This window comes from Ceratina calcarata, unplaced genomic scaffold (assembly GCF_001652005.2).
Source record: "Ceratina calcarata isolate Rehan_Ccalc_2016 unplaced genomic scaffold, ASM165200v1 scaffold39.2, whole genome shotgun sequence".
Taxonomy (NCBI): Eukaryota; Metazoa; Arthropoda; class Insecta; order Hymenoptera; family Apidae; genus Ceratina; species Ceratina calcarata.
The window spans coordinates 2,102,617-2,126,195 of record NW_017162322.1 but is presented as its reverse complement, the minus strand read 5'-3'; the positions used below and the strand labels follow the sequence as shown (position 1 = coordinate 2,126,195).

The 23,579-nt window shown below is 47.1% G+C and overlaps 1 protein-coding gene across 3 annotated transcripts in view; it reads left to right on the top strand.

Annotated features, from left to right (window-relative positions):
* LOC108626052 (myeloid zinc finger 1) overlaps positions 1-23,579 on the top strand; it is a 37,472-nt gene extending 13,893 nt beyond the window's left edge. For 2 of the 3 annotated variants that reach the window (XM_018026458.2, XM_026814545.1), the window contains exons 2-3: positions 4,089-5,189; positions 6,166-23,579. In XM_018026458.2, coding sequence (XP_017881947.1) covers positions 4,089-5,189; positions 6,166-7,169 — 2,105 coding nt within the window. In that variant the 3' untranslated portion in view covers positions 7,170-23,579. The remainder of the gene's footprint in view (positions 1-4,088; positions 5,190-6,165) is intronic. The other variant, XM_026814546.1, reaches the window with a different exon arrangement.

Below are 23,579 nucleotides of genomic sequence, written 5' to 3'. Positions count from 1 at the left end.
AGATTCGGCCAGCGCTGGTCAGGCACAAACGCGATTTTAATGCGTTGACCAAGTAATTTTGCATTCCACATCTTCACATTCATTGTTATTTATGTACGTTCGCGGATATAAAATATCTGCAATGTGTTCACTATGACTTGATGCATTCGTACGAAAAATAAATGTCCAGAAATCAGCAACTTTTTTACAATGTACATTACGGATTTAGAAAAAATCTGAATATTGTATTCAAAACTTGAAATTATTATTTTGAAAGGACAAAAAAAGAAAGAGCTACTTCGATTTCTAAACTGACATTACAAATATTTCGTTCTCCATACAGTAAGATTAAACACGATTTCGGACGTTGTCGATTAGACGTTTGAGAAAAGGAATTCGTTTTGCGTTCGAATTATTTTTTCGCGAGGAGAAAGCACGATAGATAACTCTACCGCGGAATACCGAGCCTCGGATACCGGATATTGTAAACCGACCTTCACCGCGAAATCCGTACACCAAGACCAACCTTCGGCTGGCAAGAGAGCCAGCCAGCCGAGGCAGCCTCGTTCAAATCATACGGCCAATGTCGCCACGGCGACGAATACTTTATGGCTTATCTGAAAATTCGGGAAAAATGCGGCCGGGAACCAGTTTCCCCGTTAGCCCCCGTTACGCTCAATCAACTGCGTGCTCGATAGCGTGCCGCTAATGAGTACTGCTCGAGAAGATTTTTTGAAGATCCGTAGCGTAGAAATTGTGAAAACGAGATTCGAAACTGTACCACAATTTTTCATAGAAATTCACCATCTCCTTTCCCATTGCTCTTGTTATATTCGCGTCCTATTAATAATACAAGTAGAACTTCTCTGGCAGTGTTTCAACCAATTGATCGAGCGCTTACAACGTACGAAACATTTGTCTCTTTTTTTTTTTTTTACTACGAGTAATCTATTCCGTGTAACGTTATGTAGCGAACAGTAGTATCATTTTTTGCCCTTAACGTATCAATTTGACAGTTGACAAAATTAAAAAAAGGAAGATCTCGTAGCTCGTCCCATAATGTAAATCGCGCGACTTGTTTATTGATTACAAGACGCTGGTACAAATGTATTTCGGATACACGTATATAGGCGTGCATTCGTATATATTCGTGCAAACTCATTAACGTAATTAATGATACGGGAGACCGTTTCAGTAACAGCCGGCGGAATAAATAAGCGATAATGTTATGTAGATGCGAGCGATCAATCCCGACGTCGCGCGATAAGAAAGCCAAAAAGAGAAAAGAGAAAGATGAAGAAAAAATGAATCGGTGACTCTTGGTTGAACGTTCCACGGATCATCGATCCCACCCATGAAAATTATTGCCTTTTTCTTTCCCGGTCGGATGAGGTCCGAGGAAAAGCAAACGGATTGCAGCGCGGGAAACGCTTCATTGTCATGTTTACGGAGCGAAGTTACTGCGAAGATGATGCATCGTTCCGAGAATGAATATTCGATGGACCCTCGAGCATAGGATTAAACTGATTTGTTCGCTGCGTCTTGGAGAGATCGTTTTATACGCTTCTGGAGGTGACTGAAAAGGTGCGAGGGCGAGGGATGATTACGTTCGTTCGCCCGGTATAATGTTCTTCGACGGTCCATTAAATCTACCGAACGGATTCTGCAGACATATCGTAGCACTTAAGAATCTATGATATTCTCCTCGCGTTCTTCCCCCTTGGAATATTAAAACGGGATTCCGGCGTTAAGATTTGTTCCGTTCAATGAAATAATCCGATTATCAGGAATACGTGTCTGCATTTCGGACTTTCGACGATTTTCACGAATGCTCGTAAATAAAACGGAGATCCGTGATTCCGCGGACGTACATACATCAGCTCCACAGCAACCAAGCAGCCGTATCAGAAGACATATATAACAATCGAGCGCGGTGAACAGTGGCAAGCTCGTTCCCTTCATTCGCGCGGGGAAAGAGCAACGATTCCAAATAGAGACAGAAGGGAAGGAAGATTGCTGGTACGATTCTGATTAATCGCTCTCGGTGGTTGCAATGATTTCACTAACATTTGTTTCGCTGTAATGAATTTCATTTTCAATATCTATATTTCCCCTCTATAAATGGTTATCGTCTATCAAAAAATCTGACAATTATTTCGAACTAGTAATCAGACACTATTTCAACTGAGGAATTGTATTAAATGATTTGATGTGATCTGACCGTTAGTGTGAATAAAATCTTATTTCGCAGAGAACACGTTTCAAATTCTAGTCCACATTCTTTCCGCGGAGAACGAAAATCGCGGGGTGAAACAGAAAATGCTTGAATTCCGTGTGTTCACTGTGCGGCATCGGGGCAGTCCGTTCACCGGAGCGTTATTGCAACAATTAACGCTCGCGGTCGAGCTGTCCGCCGCGCGGTCGTCGTATCTTTTTCCGCTGCAAGGTTCAATAACACTTGTCACCGCCGTTTGAAACGTATCGTCCGCGAACGAGCAACAAAAGCAACTTGCGCTCTACGGCCGCGGCGACGGCGATACGCATGTCTTTCCCTTCGATCGTGCGGGATCGCGATGAAAAAGCACGAGGGGAAAAAAACGAATCGAAAGAGAGACAGAGAGAGAGAGAGAGAAAGAGGGAGCAACGTTGCGCGTGTGTTTGTGTACGCGTATGCAAGAAAGCGTGGTTCGATATTAATAAACGGTCCGGAGCAGCGAAGATAATCCGTCGATGCGTCATCCCCGAGGCAAAAACAAAAGGCAGGCTGAGAGAGGCCTTGCTCGCGAGTTGCCGTTCGGTGGAAACGGGCAGCCGTTTGTACGGCCGCGAGAGTAAACGAAAGAATGGAATAAAGAGCGAGGTAATTAATCCGATAAACGGGAACACTTTGTGTAACGTTGCATAATGCGAATTCCATAATCGCGGGAGATGCGCCATGGTACCGTTCTTGTTTTTCTTTCCCTCGTAATAATGCCGCGTCTGTACGCGATAGCCGCGATTGCGGCGGACGCGTGTCGCCATTTACGTGGCCGCGGTTATAAACTCAACGTCTCGCTCTTCTTTCCATTATCTTTCCTTGATCTCTGTTTTTCAATTATCCCATCCGCGTTACACGGAACCATCTATCCCCTACGATTATAAAATTATTCAAATAATAAATCAGTCCGCGCTTCGAGATCCCAGATAGAGTCGTCGAGTAGTATACGGTTCAAACCTTTGATCATCACTCACGATTCTTTTGAACTACGCGTATCTTATAGATCAATTCTTTTCCTCACGCCAGAAGGGGTAGAGAGATTCGACGTCGCGACTTGATAAATCATCCGCGTTGCATCCGACCTGCATAACAGCCGTTGAACTTGCGAACCTAGAACCGGACGTGTCTGACCATGCGTGACCAGGAACGTGGTCAGTTCGACGTGCTAGAAAGGTGTAGTGGCTACGCCGATCCGATCGGATCCAAGCCAATACAATGTTTCGGCCGCGGCTCGAAAGTTGTTATCGTGCACGTGGCGAAACGCGATTAGGCCTACAGACACATACGAATTTTAGCTACGATTTGATTTATCGCGATTAGATCTACAAGTAAAACAGAGATACTCAGCGGATTCGATTCAGTACTATATTTCTTATGAAATTATATGAAGACATTGTCTTTAGATGCAAACTGGCAGAGACTTCTTGAAGAGCTCGATTCTTACGTTGTCGATCGGAGACACAAGTTTCGTTTCCGATCTTTTTATAAAACGGTAGCCGTGGTTTTACGAGCGTGACTAATCGGATAACGCATTTTAAGAATATCGGCGCGGTTGCGTTGCACCGTTAACGATGAGAAATTGATCGGAGCATGCCTTTTGTATGTACATGCTCCGCGTGTAATTAAAAAGTAGTGGGCGACCACGAGGTATTTTCATATAGCGTTGAAGAGCGTACCAACCAATTATTATCGAACGGACCGTTTCCCGAGAAATAATTAGGCTACGAAGAATTTAGGTAGCGAACGCGATCTCCCGTTACGCGAGCAGCAAATCCGATGCATTAAAACAGGCGCTTGTTACTTTTCACGACGCACGCATCGATAAAGGTTCGTTCGACTTGTCTGATTGCAGATACTGGCGCGCCCTACGTATTGTACAAGGACAACATGGAGAGACCCCAGGGCCAGTGGGGCCCCGGGCCGGGATCTCTCCAGGACGGGGGACTGTACCCGCAGCAACAGCAACAGCAGCAACAGCAGGGCTCCTCCTCGTCCGGCAGCCCACAGCAGGCCTGTGGTCCCCCCGTCGAGGGAGAAAGCGGTCCCCCGCCTTCGTTGGCCTCCCCCGTGCCCTCGCCGTACCCCTCGGCACCGCCTGAGCCTCAAGCCCTAACCCCACCCGACGACGATATACAATCCAACCAGGCCACCTCTCAACAGCAGCAACAGCAACAACAACAGCAACAGCAACAACAGACCCAACAACAAGTTCAACAGCAGCAGCAAGTTCAACAACAACAGCAGCAGCAGCAGCAACAGCAACAACAAACGCAACAGCAGGATCACTCGCCTCAGCAACAGCTGACGCCCCACGAAGTGGACCGGAGCGATTGCTTCCCAGGCGCGGGGGAGCTGCAGCAATACCCGCAGCATTATTTCAAAGAGGCAAGGCCGCATCCGTCGCCGTCGGTACCGCCGCACATGCTCACACCCGGCGGCTTCTCCGCGTTACATTACTTGAAACAGCCCGGCGTGATGCTGACCTCGCTGGGCCAGGGCGACGGTGGGCCCGGCCTGGACGCGCATCAGTACGCCAGCCCCGGCGCGCCGAATATGGCCACCGGGCTGCCGGACATCGTCCAGCAGAGCGGGAAGTCCGGCAAGGGGGCGAACAGCGATCTACGCTTGTTCAAGTGTCTGACGTGCGGGAAAGATTTTAAGCAGAAGTCGACGCTGCTGCAGCACGAGCGGATCCACACGGACAGTCGACCGTACGGGTGTCCGGAGTGCGGGAAGCGGTTCAGGCAACAATCGCATCTAACGCAGCACCTGCGCATACACGCGAACGAGAAGCCGTATGCCTGCGTGTACTGCGAGCGTACGTTCCGGCAGCGTGCGATCCTCAACCAGCATCTGCGCATCCACTCGGGTGAGAAGCCATACCAATGTCCGGAGTGCGGAAAACACTTCCGTCAGAAGGCGATCCTGAATCAGCACGTCCGCACACACCAAGGCGAGCATTTCTCTCTGCCTCCCAGACTCCCAGAGGGCGTCCACCACAACCACACTGACCCATTCACCGGTTCTTTTACTGTTACTGTTACTATATATTCACCAACGCCACCGCCGCCACCATCGTCTCTCATCTATGCTTCATCGGTCATCGTTTAGATTAACGCTCTTTTTATGTGTATAGACCGTCGCTGCCTATCGTCTTCCATCACCATCGTTCGTCTCTACTGCCTTCCATATTTGCCATTCTTTCTTCCGCTGGGATTCGTTTCTCCGCACTCGGCTAACTAACCCAGTCATCTCGCTACGTTTCTTTCATGTAATATTATTCGAATCTGGTTTCTTCATCCGCTTAATCCTATCCCCGGTGCCGGTTCCCAGTAGACGGACGCGATCGCGTACGGTTGCCCGTTTCGCAGTTTTCCTCGAGTAAAATCGATCGAAGCATCGGTCTCGTTGCCGCCAAAAGCCTACCGAAGAATGAGAACGGTTGAGCTGGACGCGAGAGTGCTGGCGAGCTGTGAGATAGAGGAGCCCCCTTCTAACAATCTTTCCCATTCCCAGAATTTAATCCCTATCTACTTTCTCTGTCCGAAACGACATTAACAATACGTCTGTTCTAATTTGATTAACAAACACTGTCTAATTGCCCTTGACTAGAGTTTCCCTGTAGAAAAACGCGTGAAGGTGGAGGAGGTGGTTTTACGATCTACGGCAGATATCGCGTTGCTTGACATTAACTCTCGCGATTAAAATCGAAGTTTAACGGAGCGGTTAGCTTCTGGGTTCAAGGGTGCATTCGCTGCGGCGAATCTGAATTTCACATCGGAAAACCGTTCTTTTTACTAGTAGTTTTCTTCTTCAGTGGTCGCGTGGTACCGCAATCCGGGCGACTAACAAAAATAGAATGAAAACGTTCCTCCACCGTGTCGACGCCTCGCAACCGGGGTTAAACTCGGTCCCGATGCCTGTTACAGACGTGAGCCCGCATCTGATCTTCAAGAACGGGATGACGCCGACGCTCTGGCCGCAGGACGTCCCGTTTCCACCGGAGGAGGGCAAAGAAGAGGTCGCGTCGACGTTCGGCGACACGGACACGCAGTCGGGCGCGTTCAGCCCCGCGCCGGACGCGAATTCCATCCAGTACCCGGCGTACTTCAAGGACCCGAAGGGCGGCAATCATCCGGTTTTCGGTGCCGGCGGTACCGGCAGCTTCGGTGCGCTTCAATACATCAAACAACAAGGCGGTAGCAAAAGCTGTTTACCGGACGTGATACAACACGGTCGCTCCGCGGGGATGCCATTATACGTCCGGTGTCCGATCTGCCAGAAAGAGTTCAAGCAGAAGTCGACGCTGCTGCAGCATGGCTGCATCCACATCGAATCGCGGCCGTACCCCTGCCCGGAGTGTGGCAAGAGGTTCAGGCAGCAGTCGCACCTCACCCAGCACCTACGCATCCACACGAACGAAAAGCCGTACGGTTGCGTTTACTGCGGCCGTAACTTCCGTCAGCGCACGATCCTTAATCAACACTTGCGCATCCACACCGGCGAGAAACCGTACAAGTGTCAGCAGTGCGGCAAGGATTTCCGTCAGAAGGCGATACTGGACCAGCACACACGCACCCATCAGGGCGACCGGCCGTTCTGCTGCCCGATGCCGAACTGCAGGCGGCGGTTCGCCACCGAGCCCGAGGTGAAGAAGCACATCGACAACCATATGAACCCGCACGCGGCCAAGGTCCGCAGGAACTCGAGCAGCGACACGAAACCGCCGGGGACGCCGGCTGGTCTCGGCCCGGTACCGGTGCCCAGGGGCCTCACGCCGACGGTGGTGAAACCGGAGCTATATTTCCCGCAGTGTTACGCGCCCGCGTTCAATCACCAACCGCCCGTGTCGACGTCGCAATTCCCGGCACAGGCGAACGGCGTCTCCGTTGCCGGCGAGTTCAAGCCACCGACCGGCCTGCCGCCGCAGTGACTAACCGTCCATCCTGCCGCCTACTAGCAAGCAGGAATACCGCTGAGGTTTCAGCGATGCTTCGGTCACGCTTTGCAGACCGACGCCGCGACGGCGTCGACGACGACGCCGAGCGTCGCGTCGTACCGATGCAGCCAACCGATCCAGCAACACTACCCGTGACGTTTATCGTGCATTTACTAGGCTCCTTCTTTTCGTTTCGCGGTTTGCTCGCGTGCCGAGTTCCATCGCTTCGCACAGCCTCGGAACGCGTCGCCAGCTAGTTACTCGGCTCGACGGTGATCAAGCCACTTCGGTATTCTCATCGATTTCTTGTTCCGTTCAATCGTACCGAATTCGTACCGTGCAAATCATGCTGATCGATCGATGGTGCATTCAGTTTTAACCGCGTCTGACACGTGCGACCCGTTTCTACTTGCTCGGTCTTGTCACCTTACGCGTCGCGCACCTCGCCAAGGATACGCAGCTCACAATCGTTTATTCTGTTCTTTCGGATCATCGTTACCTGAAGAAGTATATTACGGAAGCGCATCGAAGTGCGACCGCGTTCTGTAATACTACCAATAGTGTTCTACCGTGTTTAGAGGCAACAGACTGCCGGCTGACACGCGCCAAGTCACGAATCGAACCGAGCTGAGCGACTGCAAATGGGTTTCGAACGAAGAACCGACGGAGAGACCGAGCAGAGGAGAGACGGGAGACCGTTGTGTGTCGTTCACCGTCGAGCCGATCGACTGGCGCCAGAAAAATGGTGACTCAACCAACGAAGAATTTCTCGTCTATTCCCCTCTCCGCCCCATACGTATTTTTTATATATTAATCGATCAACGGCGTACCTTATCGCGTTTTTTTCGTGGACATGCGAATAGCTCGAGAGAGTTCGGTGGTTCCGCGCGCGCAGGCCGTCCGAGGTGTCGTTCGTCACACCGTTCTCACACACGCAAAAAATTACACACACACACACACACATACACACATACACACGCGTACGTGGTATGAAACGTACACGAGAGAATAAAAGAGTAACTCGTATCCGAGGGGTGGGTTGCGACACGGATATGAGAAGACGTTCGATTTCGAAGATCGGAGTTAGAACAAGAGAAAAAAAAAACAAAGTTGATAACGATTGTGATACGATATTTAACTTGCCTATGTTTAATGAACCAGAAAGAAGAGTTGGAAGAGGTGAACATACGACCACGAGAAGAATGTCTGTAAATATGTAAAGCCGTTCACTCCGACGAACGAACAAATGAACGCGGAGAAGAGGGAGAGAAAAAAATATTGAAACGGCGCGAAAAAGAGCGAGCAAGAGCGTACGAGGCTGGCTGCGTGGATGCGTTGTCGTGTGAATGAAATGAGTGAAAGAGAGAAAGAGAGTTGCGAATGCTCGCGAGGAATCGAGAGTGGCGCAGAGACGGAAGATACCGCGAGTGGGTAGGATCGCCGTGGGACACAGTGGGGAGTAGATAAAAAGAAGAGAAGAAGACGAGGCGAGGGAGATGCGAAAAAACGAGAGGAGATGGGAAGAGGAAAAAGAAACGGTAAGATTAGGGAGAGAGAAAAAAATAACGCGAGAAAGGGTGAAAGCGAAGGAGGTAAGGGGAGAGATTAGATAGGATTTACGTGGACGGCGTATGCCCTCGAAATGGTGAGCCATAGCATTTCTTTTTGGTTTTTATTTCTTTTCCTCGGGGTACGGCAAATTCGACGGTGACGATAGTTTCCCGCGATGGGAAGGTACGACTCTTGCATACTATAGTAATATTTGAATGTATATTTATACGACAGGTTATATTATTCTATTATTAACTATAATGATGATATTTTGAATCGGTTTTAAAATCAGATTGGTGCTGAACACGTAACACTAGGTAAGCGACACAAAGCGAAACAGGAGGAAGAGACGAGAGGAAAAAGAATACGAAAGAGGAGGGAACGTGGAAGAAGGCTGAGACACCGTAGAGTAGCGTAAGTAGGATAGTCGATAGAGTAGATCGAGAGAGAAAGAGAGAGAGAGAGTGTGAGAGAGAAAGAGAGAGCGTAGCAAATCGTGAAATGAAAGAAAGGGAAGATAAAAGACTTTCGAAGGACCTTGGTCAAGGCCGCTCATCCGGAACTTAATAATAATAATATTAATAGTACTAATAATAATTAATAGTAATACTGATTATATTAATAACGCAATTATCAACACATCAGCCGGAGAACAGTTGAAACGAACGAAAAGGAATATAATAGCAAAACTGAAATGAAATGTCTTGTGGCAATACTTAAGAAAAGGGGAATGATAGAAGAAACACGTACACGAACACGAAAAGAACACAGAACAAGGAAAAACAAAAATATTGTGGAAATTTCAACTTACTAGAAGATAGTCTTTTAAATTTCTATATTAAGACGTGTGATCTCTCCAATTATTGTACATTATATTATATATATATATACATATTATATATATATTATAATGATCTATATCTATAGATGACGAGATGCATAAGTATATGATTACGATTATACGTATATTAGGCGTTCTACAGTTAGTCTTTTATCATTTAGAGACACAGAGATGATCTGAAGATGAATAATTGTGCGGCCATATTCTCTGTGGCCTGTTCGTAGTGCCTCGGAATTGCTGCTCACGGCAGTGATTTGATCGTATTTTAGGATGGTATATTAATAATTATATTGAGAACTGCAATTATCGATACTCTGATGCAGTACGCGATACGGGAAAAGTGAAGAGAAGTGAGTCCGAAAGGAAAATGATACGAAAAAGAAAAAAAGGAGAGAGAAGGGTTAAAAAACGAAAAGTGAAGACAAGAGTCTAAAAATAAAAAATAAAGAGAAGGAAGGTAGCGAGTGAATGAACAAAAGTGATCGTGTCGTCAGGCGTCACGTTAATCGACTCATTAAATTATTAAAGATCTACTTATAACGCGTTTACAAAAATAAGTTAGCGGAAAAAAGAACAGGAGCGCGAGAAACTGACAATGTGATCTTTCGCTGATAATCGTTGTTTTTTTATATCGTAATATTATTATTATTACCCTCGTGTTTCTCTTTTTTCTTTCTTTCTCGTTCGTTGCGAACAGGTTGAGAAGAAAAAGAAACAGCGAAACGAAGAAACGGCTACTTTAAAAGGGAGTTCTTCGCGATTCACGAGTATTGGAATCGTCACGATGTGCGTTTCACGGTAATAATCGTTTGTGATATTTATCTTGATCTTTTTTAGATCCGATCGCTTCCCTCTTCTAGTTCGCGTTTAACGTGTTCGACCTCGCGACGCGCCAAATTAAATGAAACGTTGCCTCGATCGTTGACGTTCTTATGCCTTTTTAAAAAACTCCAGTAAACCGCAGTTACGAGAACTACAGAATCTCAGAATCGATCGATTCGAGTATTTAAACCGGAAAAGCGATTGATAACCACGAAAGCTTCCAAGGAACTTTTTTTTTTTTCCATCCATTCGTCATTTTTTTGGTTAAATTTTTGGAGCCGCGACAAAAAATACGTGCCGCGCGCGAAAACAATAATTCAATCTTTTCGTTCGGCGACGGGACGACAAGAGCGGTTCCGCGCGAAATATTATACAGGCCGGTGAAATAATAATTGGTTTATTAGCTGTTTGTAGATCGATGGAGCGGACGCAACGTGAACACGCTCTGTCGGAGAAGGAAAATCGATCATCGGGAATTAGTTAAATGATCATTCGTGACGTGAACGACGTTCAGTTAACATCGTTTTCTACCTTTCTTATGCTAATTGCTCGTTTGATTCGCGAAGACTGGCTCGGGGTCCCCTCGAGTATTTGGCATCGCGCGAATTAATTATATCTACGTAATAAGAAGGAATACTCGTTTTGCATCAAAGATTTGTAAAAAATGTAGATACGAGCTTTTTTGTTTTCTTTTTCTATTGTTTGTTCTAACTGGTCGTGTACTCAAAGTAACGACGGCATCTCATTGATTATTATTAAGTCCCCTCTCACGAGATTTTGCATACGGTGCAGTTTAGATTAGCATCTTCTCTTCCTACTCCTTTCGAACCGGGTTTCTCCTTTTCTTTTTTTTACCGCCACACTTTTCATCCAACTTCTATTCTTCTGTGACACTCCTCGATTATACAAGCCGTGAACATCGTTGACACATTTCCTTGTCTTTTTGTAATTCGTTTTTACACGCTAATCTTTATCGAGATAATCAACTACTGGCGCTTTATGCTTATTATACTCTCTAATCCCGCAGTCAGAAAATCGGCCGTACGTTATGAGCATAGACATATTTATATAGTGCGTTCCGGAGAAGAATGGAAGCAACATCGGGACCGGACACCGGAGTTCGAAACTGTTTATAATCCTTTATTACATAGATATATGAAATACTTTATAGTTGCCCGCGACTACGGTACTATCTGCAGAAAAAAGGGGCGCGCGACAGCCAGCAGCTGATCTGGCCCGAGACGACAGGGACGCGTTTTATAGAGATTTTTACTTTTAAGTTCCGTGTATACGTGCCGGTCGCAGAGAACTCGTTGCGAACTGCTGCGAAACTGGTTTCGGGTGGTTGGACGACGTCAGAACCTTGTGTGGTGCCATTTCGATCGACGAAACACTCCGACGAGCGTCGTCGGTACGCGAATGCGGCAAAGAAAAAAAGGAACAACGACGAAGAAGAAGGGGAGTGAAAAGAAAAAAATAACACGTATAGAGGCAAAAAGAAAAGGAAAAAAAGGGGGGCGGCGATAGGTACTGTGATATCGATTCGCTACATAGCGAAGATAAAGAGACTAAAAAAGAAAAGACGGAGCGCGGAGAACAATCACGAAAGCCCTGTGTACGCGCGCGATCGGATGATCCACGAGACGATACCGTCGTGACGATAACCGTCGATGTGTATACGATGCTACGATAACGTTTATTTATAAGCGACTTTTCTATTCTAATCTGTGTACAGTGTATGCAGCGCGCCGGCTAATAGGGCTCGTGGATTACGTCCGGTCTTCTGGCTCGCGTGCGCCACAGTAGAACGTGTCCAGACGAGTCAGACTGAACCGAGACGGGGACTCGTTTCGCGAACCGTTCTTCGCTTCGATTCCATCGACTTTGAACTTTAGACCCGTTTCACACTAGCTGCGAGCAGTATGCTTTAATTTCAGTCACTCATAATTAGACTGCGAATCTATACGCAGAATAAAACATTTGTGATATAAATTTGAAAAATTATAAATTGCGATTTCTTGTATTCTTTAAGCGTTTCACTTTTGATATACGTCATTGAATATTGAACAAATTAGTCGTATTCTCTGCAGATGCAACATTTTTATATTCAGTTAATATCGGACTATACGTAAACGATTTTTTGACTGATTTCACCTGACCATACTGTGACTGCTAGTGTCTCGTATCAAACGTTACGGGAAAATATATTCTGGAAGACCCCTCGTTTGCGCACTGAACGAATCGGTCTTATTATGAATAGACGACGATGCTCGCAGTTCCCACGTCGATCGAATAAACTATTTCGCGATACCCGACGTCGTCCGGCCGTACCTCCTGCTGCACCGACGAACTTTTGTTAAAAACTGAACCTTGTTACTGCTACCTACCGCTACGATTGCATTTATTATTTGTCATATTATATTTTGTCTTTTATATTTATCACTTGTTGCACGTTTCATCGAGAGAGTGAGAGGGAGAGAGTGAGTGAGTGAGTGAGAGAGAAAAAAGTAAATTAAATGTGGAGAGTGCGAGAGAGCGGGGACGAACAAACGTGGAGAGAAAGGACTACCGAGTACGGGAACCATTCCTTTTCCCGGGATTTCATTAATTTTTTTATTAGATCCGTTGCAATTTTGTAGTTTTTAGTACTAGTTTTCTTTTATCTCTCAAGGTTCCGTGGTTCGAAGAAACGAAGAGAGCCGCGTTGGGTCGCGTCGTACCCCTGTCGTTTACCGAATGCTCAACATAGATTAGGTTATTAAGCTTTATATATTATTAACTATATTATAACGGTTATTGTAAATTATTGTTTTCGTTCTTTATCTCTCTTGGTTTGTAAGACTCAGGGTCACGGTCCCGCAGACGGGGCCAGGCCTCGCGACAGGGCGACGGGCACCCGGGACATCTCTCTTCTCTCTTTAGACTCCTCCGCACGGTTCTCACGTACTCGTACACGTTCTGTTCGCGTTCGTTTTATTTCCTTTTTTTGTTTGTTCATCAGAGAGGGATTACATGCACACGTGCCTCCGTTTTCATGCATTATTACTAATTTATAACGATCCGACGACGTATCTTTTTTTTCCTCATTCTGTAAACACGATCACCGCCGCAACCGACTCCCCGTTCGACAGCGCGAGATCTCGCTTTCAAAATTTAGCTTTAAAATTTTCGATGCGGACGCCGATGCAGGTGCAATACATTACGGATGTGCATATGTACACTTAGGATCGTGCCGCGGTGCGTTGAAAACTGTACCACGAGTATTCGGTTGAAAAATAGTCGGCAGGCGTTCTACCGGGGGAAAAAGAACGAAAATGACCAGCGATGGGGGGGAGGAGTTGGTAACGACGGAGGAAAAAATTTTGGTCGCGAAATCGTCGCCGGAAGAAGCATTCTGCCGCGTAACTCCGTTCTTCCGCGTCGACGTCCCTTTGTTTCCGTGTAATTGAAAACCGGTAGAGCGCCGGGCGTTAATGTTACTTTGTCCGGGCGCGTTTCGAGAGCTCGCGAACACGCGTGCACGTGGCCAAGATGGAAAAATGCCGAGACGAAAGAAATTCGTTTCCCCGTTTCGTTTTATCGTTTCGGATACGTAGCCTTTATTTGTTTTTATTAAAGAAATTTCGAGCCTCGATGGCTCACGCGAGCCGAGCGTACTTAGTGTTTCAACGCACGCGTATATACGCGCGTCTTATTTATATATAAATATTATATATAGATTTTTTATATATGTATACACACGAACTCGCACGATCGTAAATGTAAAAGAGTTTGAGAGTACGTTATATACGTTAAAAAACGAAAAAAAGGAAAAAAATTATGAGGGATGATCACCGATGTTAGCGCATGGCGCCGGTGACAGAGATATGCATATATATATATATATAAATATTATATATACCGTTTTTTTTTATTTACGATTTTTATAATATTTACACGAGAGCAGCGAATCACTGAGCCAAGACTGACCTCTTTGTGTTTCTCCTTAATTCGCGCGCAACGTTTCATTTTGTTCAATGTTTTTCCTTATTTTCTTTTTTTTTCTAATTTTAATAATCTCATCTTCCGAGTCCCTTTGTTAATTTTTCTCTGTTCGATCTCTCTTCGAACGCACTTGTGAATGGGAAACCGAAGCACAGAGAGAGAGGAAGAGAGAAGAAACGAAACACAACCCTTTCCTAATCAACAACTGTCATTTTTTTTTTAAGAAAACGAAAAAGAACAAAAAATATGCAAGAAAAAAAACTCCTCGCAAGATCACAATAAATTTTTAAATAAAATCTATTTTTTCTTATGTACTCTTTTCATTGCGCTCTTATTTTCTCTGCTTTTCACCATTTTATTTAGTTATTAATAGGCCGCAGATTTTCATGCAAAATGAAACCCAGATAAGAATTTGTCTCGTCTTTTAAAAGTAATAATACGCATTTCACTATCAGTCTTTTTGTGTGTCTTATGATTATCACGTTTTCATTGTTCTATGTATGAAATCCGCGGTCTAGTTCTCAGGTCCACTTTACAGCGTTTCTCATGACTACGTCGTGGACCACATGAACGAGTTTTATTTCAAGTCTTTGTCCCGAATGATTTCTTTGTGTTATCGTCCCAGTCTGAGTCCAGTTCTCGTTGCTGTTCGGAAGATGCAAATTCACGTCGGAACCAGGTTCCTGATAACAATTTAGGGAGGAATGGCATCGCATACAAGCTTGCTCTATTTTTTCTCAATTACTCTTCGACTCTTTCATAGATAATACTTGCTAGTATGAGACTAATCAAAAAAATAACGAAAGAGGCGTCGAACTTCTCATATCGACATTCATTTCTGCATTATATTTATTTGTATAAGTTCCTATCGACGTCGATTTCGAACGAAAGAGAACGGTAATCTTGTCCAAGGAACAAACTACATGCAAAACGACGATCGCGGGTGTTGAATTCAATTTGCCGGTGGAATAAATTCGGGCGGGCGTCGTAAATCCATGGATGGTACACGGTCCCATCGCGGTGCAACCAGTTTTGCGCGCGGCCACTCGTCAGAGCGCAGGTTCGCGGACTTTGTTTGGATTATTTGTGCGTGCACACACTCGGCTAATACGAGGCGCGAGAGAAGATGCTAAACTCCATTACGCGGAATCGTACATTAAAATCTCGTGCCCGAGCGGACGCAGAAACCATTTGCTTTCATCGAGAATCCCTCGTGCCAGAGGTTCTCGTTAAATCGCGAAAATACCTAAACCCTTCGCTTTTGAAAGGGAAATCTTATGTCTGAAGCAGGCGCTGATCTCCGTCGAGTTTAAGAATAATTTTGCATAAGGTCTCAGAGTACATCAAATATCACGATACTCAGTGGAGTGTTATATTTTTCTCAGATCGAGTGGCTCGTTCTACATTTTCAATTTACTTTCTCCATTTCGCTGGAAGGTCTCGAGGTTCTACGAAGACCGAACTCCGAACTAAAAATCGCGCACGAGAGCGAGAGGGGAGGTGGAGGTTGCCGACGAAATTCGATCGATGACCATCGAAAGAAACGGAGCCACGATGAGGCAACAAAGCCGAGAGAAGGCACTCGCGCTCGCTCGATCCCCGTCGATCGATCCTCGAAAAGTTCGACCGATTCGCGAAACTCGCGCGCGGGACATAACGAGTTTGAGAAACTCTGCCGTCTGCGAGAAGGTGCGCGACTGCACTTGACTTTCCAACTTTGCGACCGGCGCGGCGCGGCGCGCGGCCACAAAAGCGAGTCTGCTGCTCCGTCTATGCGAAGTCTGCGCGATTCTGTTACGCTCGCCCGGCAGACGGGAAAGGGATGAAAATTGAAACTAGGAATACCGTTCTCGACCAATAACCCGGTTGACCAAACGCGCGTTCACCAAATAGGACTATCATATACGTTAAGAACGAAGCTCTTTCCGTTCGCTATACTTCGAACAGCTGTTACGAAATTGCCATGAACCTGACGTTGAAACGGTTCTCTCGAGCATGAAATACAATCGATTGTATTGCATTAATAATTCGATCTCGCAATCAATTTCTTGGGAGTAAAGTTAAATGGTTTAAACAAAACACGATAATAAGAGATAAAAGGAAAGCAAAGTTTACGGGCGATAAGATTCGAATCGAGGAATGACATCGTGGACCCGTGACCCATCCGAGCGGTTATAAAATCCGGACTGCGATAAGGCTACCGACGTGTATACATACAGACGCTGGAAATCGGGCAGAACGGCGCGTTAATGTCGTTATTGCCAAAAATGACGAGGAACGAGGAGTTTACGCGGCTCACCGATACCATCAGCGTGCCATCTTAACCAGCCGCGCACCGAATCCGGTTAGACCGGTTCGGCGAGACGTTAGATTTTCGCGTGATCGCACTTTCGGTTTCTGAATATAGTGTCCTTGAATGGAGTCCTGCTCCGCGAGCGGCCCCGGCGTGGCTGGCCGAGGTGATGCAAGAATGAGTGCAGCGAAATTTAAAAATCAAAAAACGAGTCGACTTACGAGTATTGAAACAAAAATAAGAGCCACCGAGCAAAGAGAGAAAAATGTATGCTCGGGACTTGGGTAATTACGGGCCTTTATCCGATGTTTCGGATTTCATTGCTGGCCCGTCCCCGGTGATTACGTCTTCGTTACACCTCGGCCGAGACGAATTTCGGTACCCGGGATTATCGATATGATTTTAATTGAACGACAGTTGCTCAACCGAGGGAACGATCTTCGAAAGGAGCTTAATTAGCGGATTGGTAATTACGAATTTTCAATGACGGCCACGCGTCGCGCCCGTCGATTTCTTTCACGTATGGCAACAGCCCCGCCTAATCGATGTATGATTTATTCGTCTTACGTACATATATACCGGGAAACCGGTTCCAAACTGCGCTTCAAAAATAACTATTTACCACGCTACGTCAGAAGCGGATCTCGTGGTAGGACAAATTACGATAAAACAGTATCGAGTGGTTAAATTAAAAATCGCGTTCAATCATTATTCCCGAGGGCTATAAAAAAAATATGCAACGTTGTGAAAAGAGGAGATTGGTTACACTCGAGGAGATTATACGGAGCTGAGAGCGCCCGGGCTAATCCTTGCTTCTCGAGAGGCTCGGCAGGCCTGGCCAGGGTCTCGTTGCAAAACGTAAGTCGAAGGACGCGAGCGGAGGCATTGGAACGGCGCGGCGCGAAGAATGATGGATCATCGTGCATGCCCGAAAACCCGTCGGGACTGCGCGCGGATGAAGAATGCTGCCTCGGGATGAGAGGAATCCGGCTGGCGGAGCCGAGACGAAACGCAAACGATATCGGCAATCGAAAAGCAGATTGATCGGCGCAAACTAAATCCGAGCTTGATTTTTGTTTCTCGCTTCGAGTATCGTCCGTGTCAACGGGGAGATCGTGTATTAAATTCTTTCGGTAGTGTCGTCGACAGATGAGAGATCCGATTGGATCGTTAGCAACGTTGAATCAGAGGAGTACCGTGATAATGAGATGCTGAACCGTGCATGAACTCGAGTCTTGGGAACGGCCAAAAAACGGCTTGGAACCAAGGAAAAAGGAAGGTTAGCCGGGCTCCCGGTGAACGCGCGTACGCTGCTTCACGTGGGAGAACGGGACGGCGACGAATATAGAGAGAATCATCCGTGAAATAGCAACAGCAACGGTCTGCAGAGGAGCATGAGGAAGAGAGAAAGGAAGAAAGAGAGAGAGAGAGAGGGACAGAGAGGGATGACTGGTACGAGCACGGCCCAAACAAGGAGCTCCTTCCGAGAAGGAGCGACGAGGAGGGAAGTCCGTGATAAATATACGAATCGGCCCGGGTGCAACGGAGAAGACGATTAACCGGGAGAAAGAGGCGCGAGAACTGCGGCAAAAACAACAAAAAGGATTGCATAGAAAACGAGAGGGAGAGAGAGAGGGTTGATTCTGTACCCCGTTCCGAATAAACAGAAACGAAGCTGAAAACGGTGGAGAGGAGAGAGCATCGGTGGAAAAAAAATCACACGATAAACACGGTGGAGAGAGTCGATAATCGCGGAGAGTGGGACGAGATCAGACGCAGCGGTGAAAGACGCGGCGAGGACGGAGACGGAGATAGAACGGGGCCCGTGAGGACGCGACGGTGGGACCGGCGCGGCGGAAAGGGGCCCCGGAGATGAAGAGGGTAACGGAGAGGAGAGACCCTCGCTCCGCCGTGAGTCTCCCCGACTCATAACTGGTTAAGCTGGAGGGGGGAACGCCCTTGACTCGGACTCTCGGTTGGCGGGGGAGTGGGCCCACGGTTGCGGCCTTGAGTCGGCCCGTCTCGTTCTTCGACAGCGTTTCTCAATCTCGCAGTCTCGTCGGGGGTCTACCGACTTGCGTCGCGTCGTGACGTTGTGCCCGAGAAAACTTGTAATCGACGCGCGAGAGAGAAAGGGAGACAGACGGGAAAGGGAGACCCGCGTCGTCGTCGGTGTACAAGAGGAGTCGATCGGAGAGAAAAGGAGAAAGAGAAGGGACCGCGGCCGTACGGACGGAGCCGTAGTCGGTTGGTAAGCCGCTCGGTAGGGTCAGGTGGCCGACATTGTTTTCGTGACATTCCTATGCTATTCGTGTTTTCGCGGTCATGTCGTTCTTTGGTTTCTGTCTTTCCCCCGATTCTTGGTAGACGACCGACGGAGATCGATCGCGCACGCGGAGAACTCTGTTTGCCTGCGACTCCGACTGATTCACCGAACTCCCTTTCCAAGTCATCACCGATCGCTTTAAAGGAGAGCGTGCGAGCAAGATATAATTTGTAGAGATTCGATGACTGAGTTATCGTACAACACGTATAGAAACACAGAATTGGAAGTAGAGACAACCGACCACGGCGAAAGCTAATCATCGGCAAATCGTCAGTCACGCGGGCCTCTCGAAATGAGTCGTGGTTTAAAGAATGGTTCAAGGTTCGTGAACTTGCCACGACGATCGTCGCGACGGCTCTTACGAGAGGAGCCCGGGTTCAGGAGGAGAGTAACGAGAGACCTCGCGGTGTTCATACAAGCCCGCTCGTTCACTCGTTCGCCTTTGCCTCTTTCGTCTGGTCACGTGAGCAAAATTCCTTTTCGACGCAAACCAACGCGACGCCGGCGAGCCTGACGAGCTCGGAGGATCTCGTCGAAGAAAAAACATTCCGATGCGCTGATTGCATCTACCGCCGCGTTGAACCGGTGCATCAACGGGTGGAGGTGTTAATCGGGTTACGAGTATCCTCGATCCCCGAGCCGAGGAAGAACCGCGTTCCTCTCGACCACGTGGTATCGTGCATCATCTAAATTTCCCAGGCGTAAATTGATACAAAACAAATCCGGGAAACAACTTCTGAGGAAGATCTGATCCGAACCGATACCGCAATTTTGCGATCACGACATTAGAAAGGGATCTTCTCACGTGGCAGAGGGCTGCAAGCGTAATTACAATAAACGGCAACTGGGTCGAACGCGATCACGGTCGAGGAGAAACGGTTTACCGCTTTCGCGGTCCCTGTCATTTCGCGTGATTATCGCTGGAAATGCGCTGATGCCTCGATCCCGGCGCGGTAGAGACAGATACGATCGTGTATCATCTCGCTCGCGAGCAGATGAGAGCCAGTTATTATCGCTATCGCGGATACACTATCCTGCCTTTCGTTTGCTTCTTCGATTCGCGGTTCGTTCGAGACGCGTCTTCTAGCACGCATCGGGCTAATATCCCCGTGGTCGTCCGTGGTAATCGTTCATCGTTGGAGGCTGCCGGGATGGAATGGAGAGCACGGACGAACGACTTAATTACAGTCATCAGCCGGTAGCACGAGTCGAGAAAAAATAATCGCGTTCCGCGAGTGGACACAGAACAGGGTTGTTCGGCCCGACTCATTTCCATTGATCTCGTCCGATCTATCCCAATGCAATCATGAGTCAGACCAATGAGAGATAAACGATCGGAGGAAAAAAGGGCAGAGAGTATCCTCTCGCAGTGCCCCGGAAGGTGAAATTGAGGAAGTTGAGAACAAAACGCGGCTCGTCTGCCAGAAGCGTCTGCAAGGCTAAAAGAGCGGGGGACCGTGCCATGGTAAAAAGGAGAGGCAACGGGAGAGCGGACCGGGAACGCGAAAGGAGACGAAGCTTCGACGAAGAGCGGTGCGAGCAGACGCGAAGGGAAGAACGAGGAGACGGTACATCCGACGAGTATAGAGAAAAAGAAGCCCAGCGCACGCATTGGACAGAGAGACGGTTACGGCGATGCGAAAGGGTGAAGGAGAAGAAGTGCGATCGCGACGATCCCAAGGCCTGCGAGGACGAGCGAGAAAGAGAGCAGGGGGCGAAGTTGGTCCATACGACGGGCCGCGTATATATATACACGACGCAGCGAACACCCTTTATACTTTATTTTGCCTCGACGCGAAATACCGGCTGACAGTTACTCTCTCGAACGAAATAAAAGGATGGTCATCCCTCTTTCTCACTCCGTTTCTCTCCCTTACCGGCTCGCTCGGAAGAGAGGAGACCAACTCCGCGGAGGAACTTCCACTTGGCCTACTACTCCACTCCACACGCTTGCCCGCCACGGACGAGCTACCGGGGCTTTTCTTTTTACGCGAGGCCACTTCCTGTTCGAACTTTGTTTTTCTTTCTTGTCCCGTCGCCCCCGTCCGCCTCCTCCGTCTTTCTTTCTTTCGTTCCTTTCGTTTCCTTTCTTTTCCCTTTCTTGTTGTTGCCCGGCCAGACCCCGGCCACGGGATTATGTAACGCATAACGGAGAAATCTAAACAAGCAAAAGACCACGAAATCCACGCGGATCACCCACCCGCGCGATCCTCCTTTTGCGTTACGTTATCCTCCCTCCGCGCGTTCGAAATCTTTCTCTCGTGACTGTACCGTGCTCTCCCTTCGACCACGACCGATTCACCTTTCGAAAGGGAACTACAGCTCGGACCGAGTCAACCTTAATCAGCGGTCCACGGATTGATTTCGTTTGTTTGGAAACGCGATCGTTCCAATTGCATAAATTAACGGGAAGAACGAAACCCGTCGCGGGGACACCGTCCACACGTTATTCATGCGTGTACGCGCAGGCTTTCTAAGTCTTGCTCAATTAGAAAGTGCCACATCCGCGCCCCGCGGGCGCGAGTTCATTCGTATATTAAAATGGAATGTAATCTTCGCCGGCCGCGTTACACTTCGTCGACCAGAAACGTTAGAAACGCAGAATTTTAAACTTTTCAACTTATTCGTATCAAAGTCAGACATGCTGCCATGTCTAAATATCAATTAGCTTCAAGTAAGAAGTTGAACGTAGTTCCAGAAGGAAAAAGATTTTAGTGACAAGATTATTCAAATTAAGATCGTTTAACACGGTTAATGATTAATTTGATTAAATTCAATTTGGCCCTTGCTACGTCAAGGGCTGACGCCTGTACGAAGGGTGCAAATGAAGAGGACAGATGGTCGTTTCTTGTCCTCGGACTCGGGGCTGTTTCGCATAATAGCCGCCGGTTTTGCCGGTCGTTGGATTTAATCTATCGAGGTTTATGTCAGCCATTCCGCGGGCCGACAAACAACTTGCGCAGCAACAGGTTAATCGCGCTCGAAAACGGACCGCAAATGTTAAACGGTTGAATGATTTGTTACTTCCGTTGTCGCGTGAAAACTTAAATCGTTCAAACTCCGTCTTTGAACATCGTTAAAAAATTGACATTCTCGTTTTTCTTCTTATTTAGACACAGATCGAGTCGATAAGAAGCATTACCAGCAACATGTGTCGAAACGTGGATCATTAAATAAATGCGTCCTTGAATTTCAGCCAAAATTTTTACTGAAATCAATTAGGAGTAGATAATTAAATTTCTTATTGACTCAGCTTCTGTCTACTAAATTTCACATTAATGGAATTTTGCAAGGGTTGAGCTGGTAATCTCCGAAGATTGAACTTATACGATCGAGCTTAAAGTGAGTACACATCATCAGCGTGATCCGAGCGCTGTCCTTGGCGGATCATTAACCAGTCTCATACGAGTCAATCAGAGAGCCCCGGTGATCGATACGCTTTGTTTTCTCTCGGGCTACCGAGTGCCGGCCGTTGCTTTCGTTCCCTCCCGAGCCAGTCGAACTGTTTATTGTATGTACAAGAGCGAGTGGTTCTTTAGCTCGCGCGGCAGCTACCTGCCAATGAAACGCCTGCCGACCTTCGAATCGGAGTCTGACCGTTTTTCTGCTCCGCGCCGTGTCGGTAGCTCCTTGCCATGCGGGACCCGAGACCGTGCTCCGAAACGCGCGTATCTAAACGAACCCAGCGTCGAATGAACACGTACGGAATAGGGAAGAGAAAAACGAGCCTTTGATATACACAATCGCGCGGGCGAAAAAAGTGTGTCGGATTTTTAGAGGCAACGCTTCCCGAGTTGCATTTTATAAGGGGATCAATTTATGTTCGAATCAGAGTTCAACGAACGGGCGATGAACCTAAGACGATTCATTTTCAAACTCCTTCCTTTACGATTTTCATTTACTTAGGAGCAAATTCTTTCTGCAAAATGCACCAGTTATCAGCTTAAAGAATGAAGAATGTTTTAGATGAACATTGAAATATGCGTTCAGCTTTTAATATTCTGAATAGCTTTATAAACTACGTAGAGCACTGATAATTTCTGCAATTTTCTTCTAAACGCTTGGAATTCGCAGTCTATTTATAAGTCGAGGCATACGAATGTCGGCGAAAGGGTAATTTAAAATTAGTAAAATTGAGAGGTGTCATAGAGCATCGATGCGAATATATTTGCGAGCCTGACAAAGGGGTACGATAATTGCATCGAGAGCGATGGTAGTTAATGAAGAGAGAACCACGGAATGCTCGCAAAGGGTGGACACGTATTACAAAGGTGAATAGAATTCTAATGAAAACCGTGGCCCGTTTCATGCCGATACGTTTTTTATAAGGATTTTATACGAGAGAGGCGCGCGCGTAAAGAGGTACTTAACTTGTTTCCCTTGATTCTTCGTTGACGGAGAAAAGATTCCTCTAGCACGCGTAAAACGGGCTCGAGCGAAACGCTGACGAACAACGACTGTTAATTCTCAAAACGCGTATCCATTTTTATCATATCCTCGTTGTCTCTCACGCAGTTCATAAGTCTTATGACATACATTAGCCAATAACAGTTATCATTTAGAATAACAAAACGTACTGATTCTATA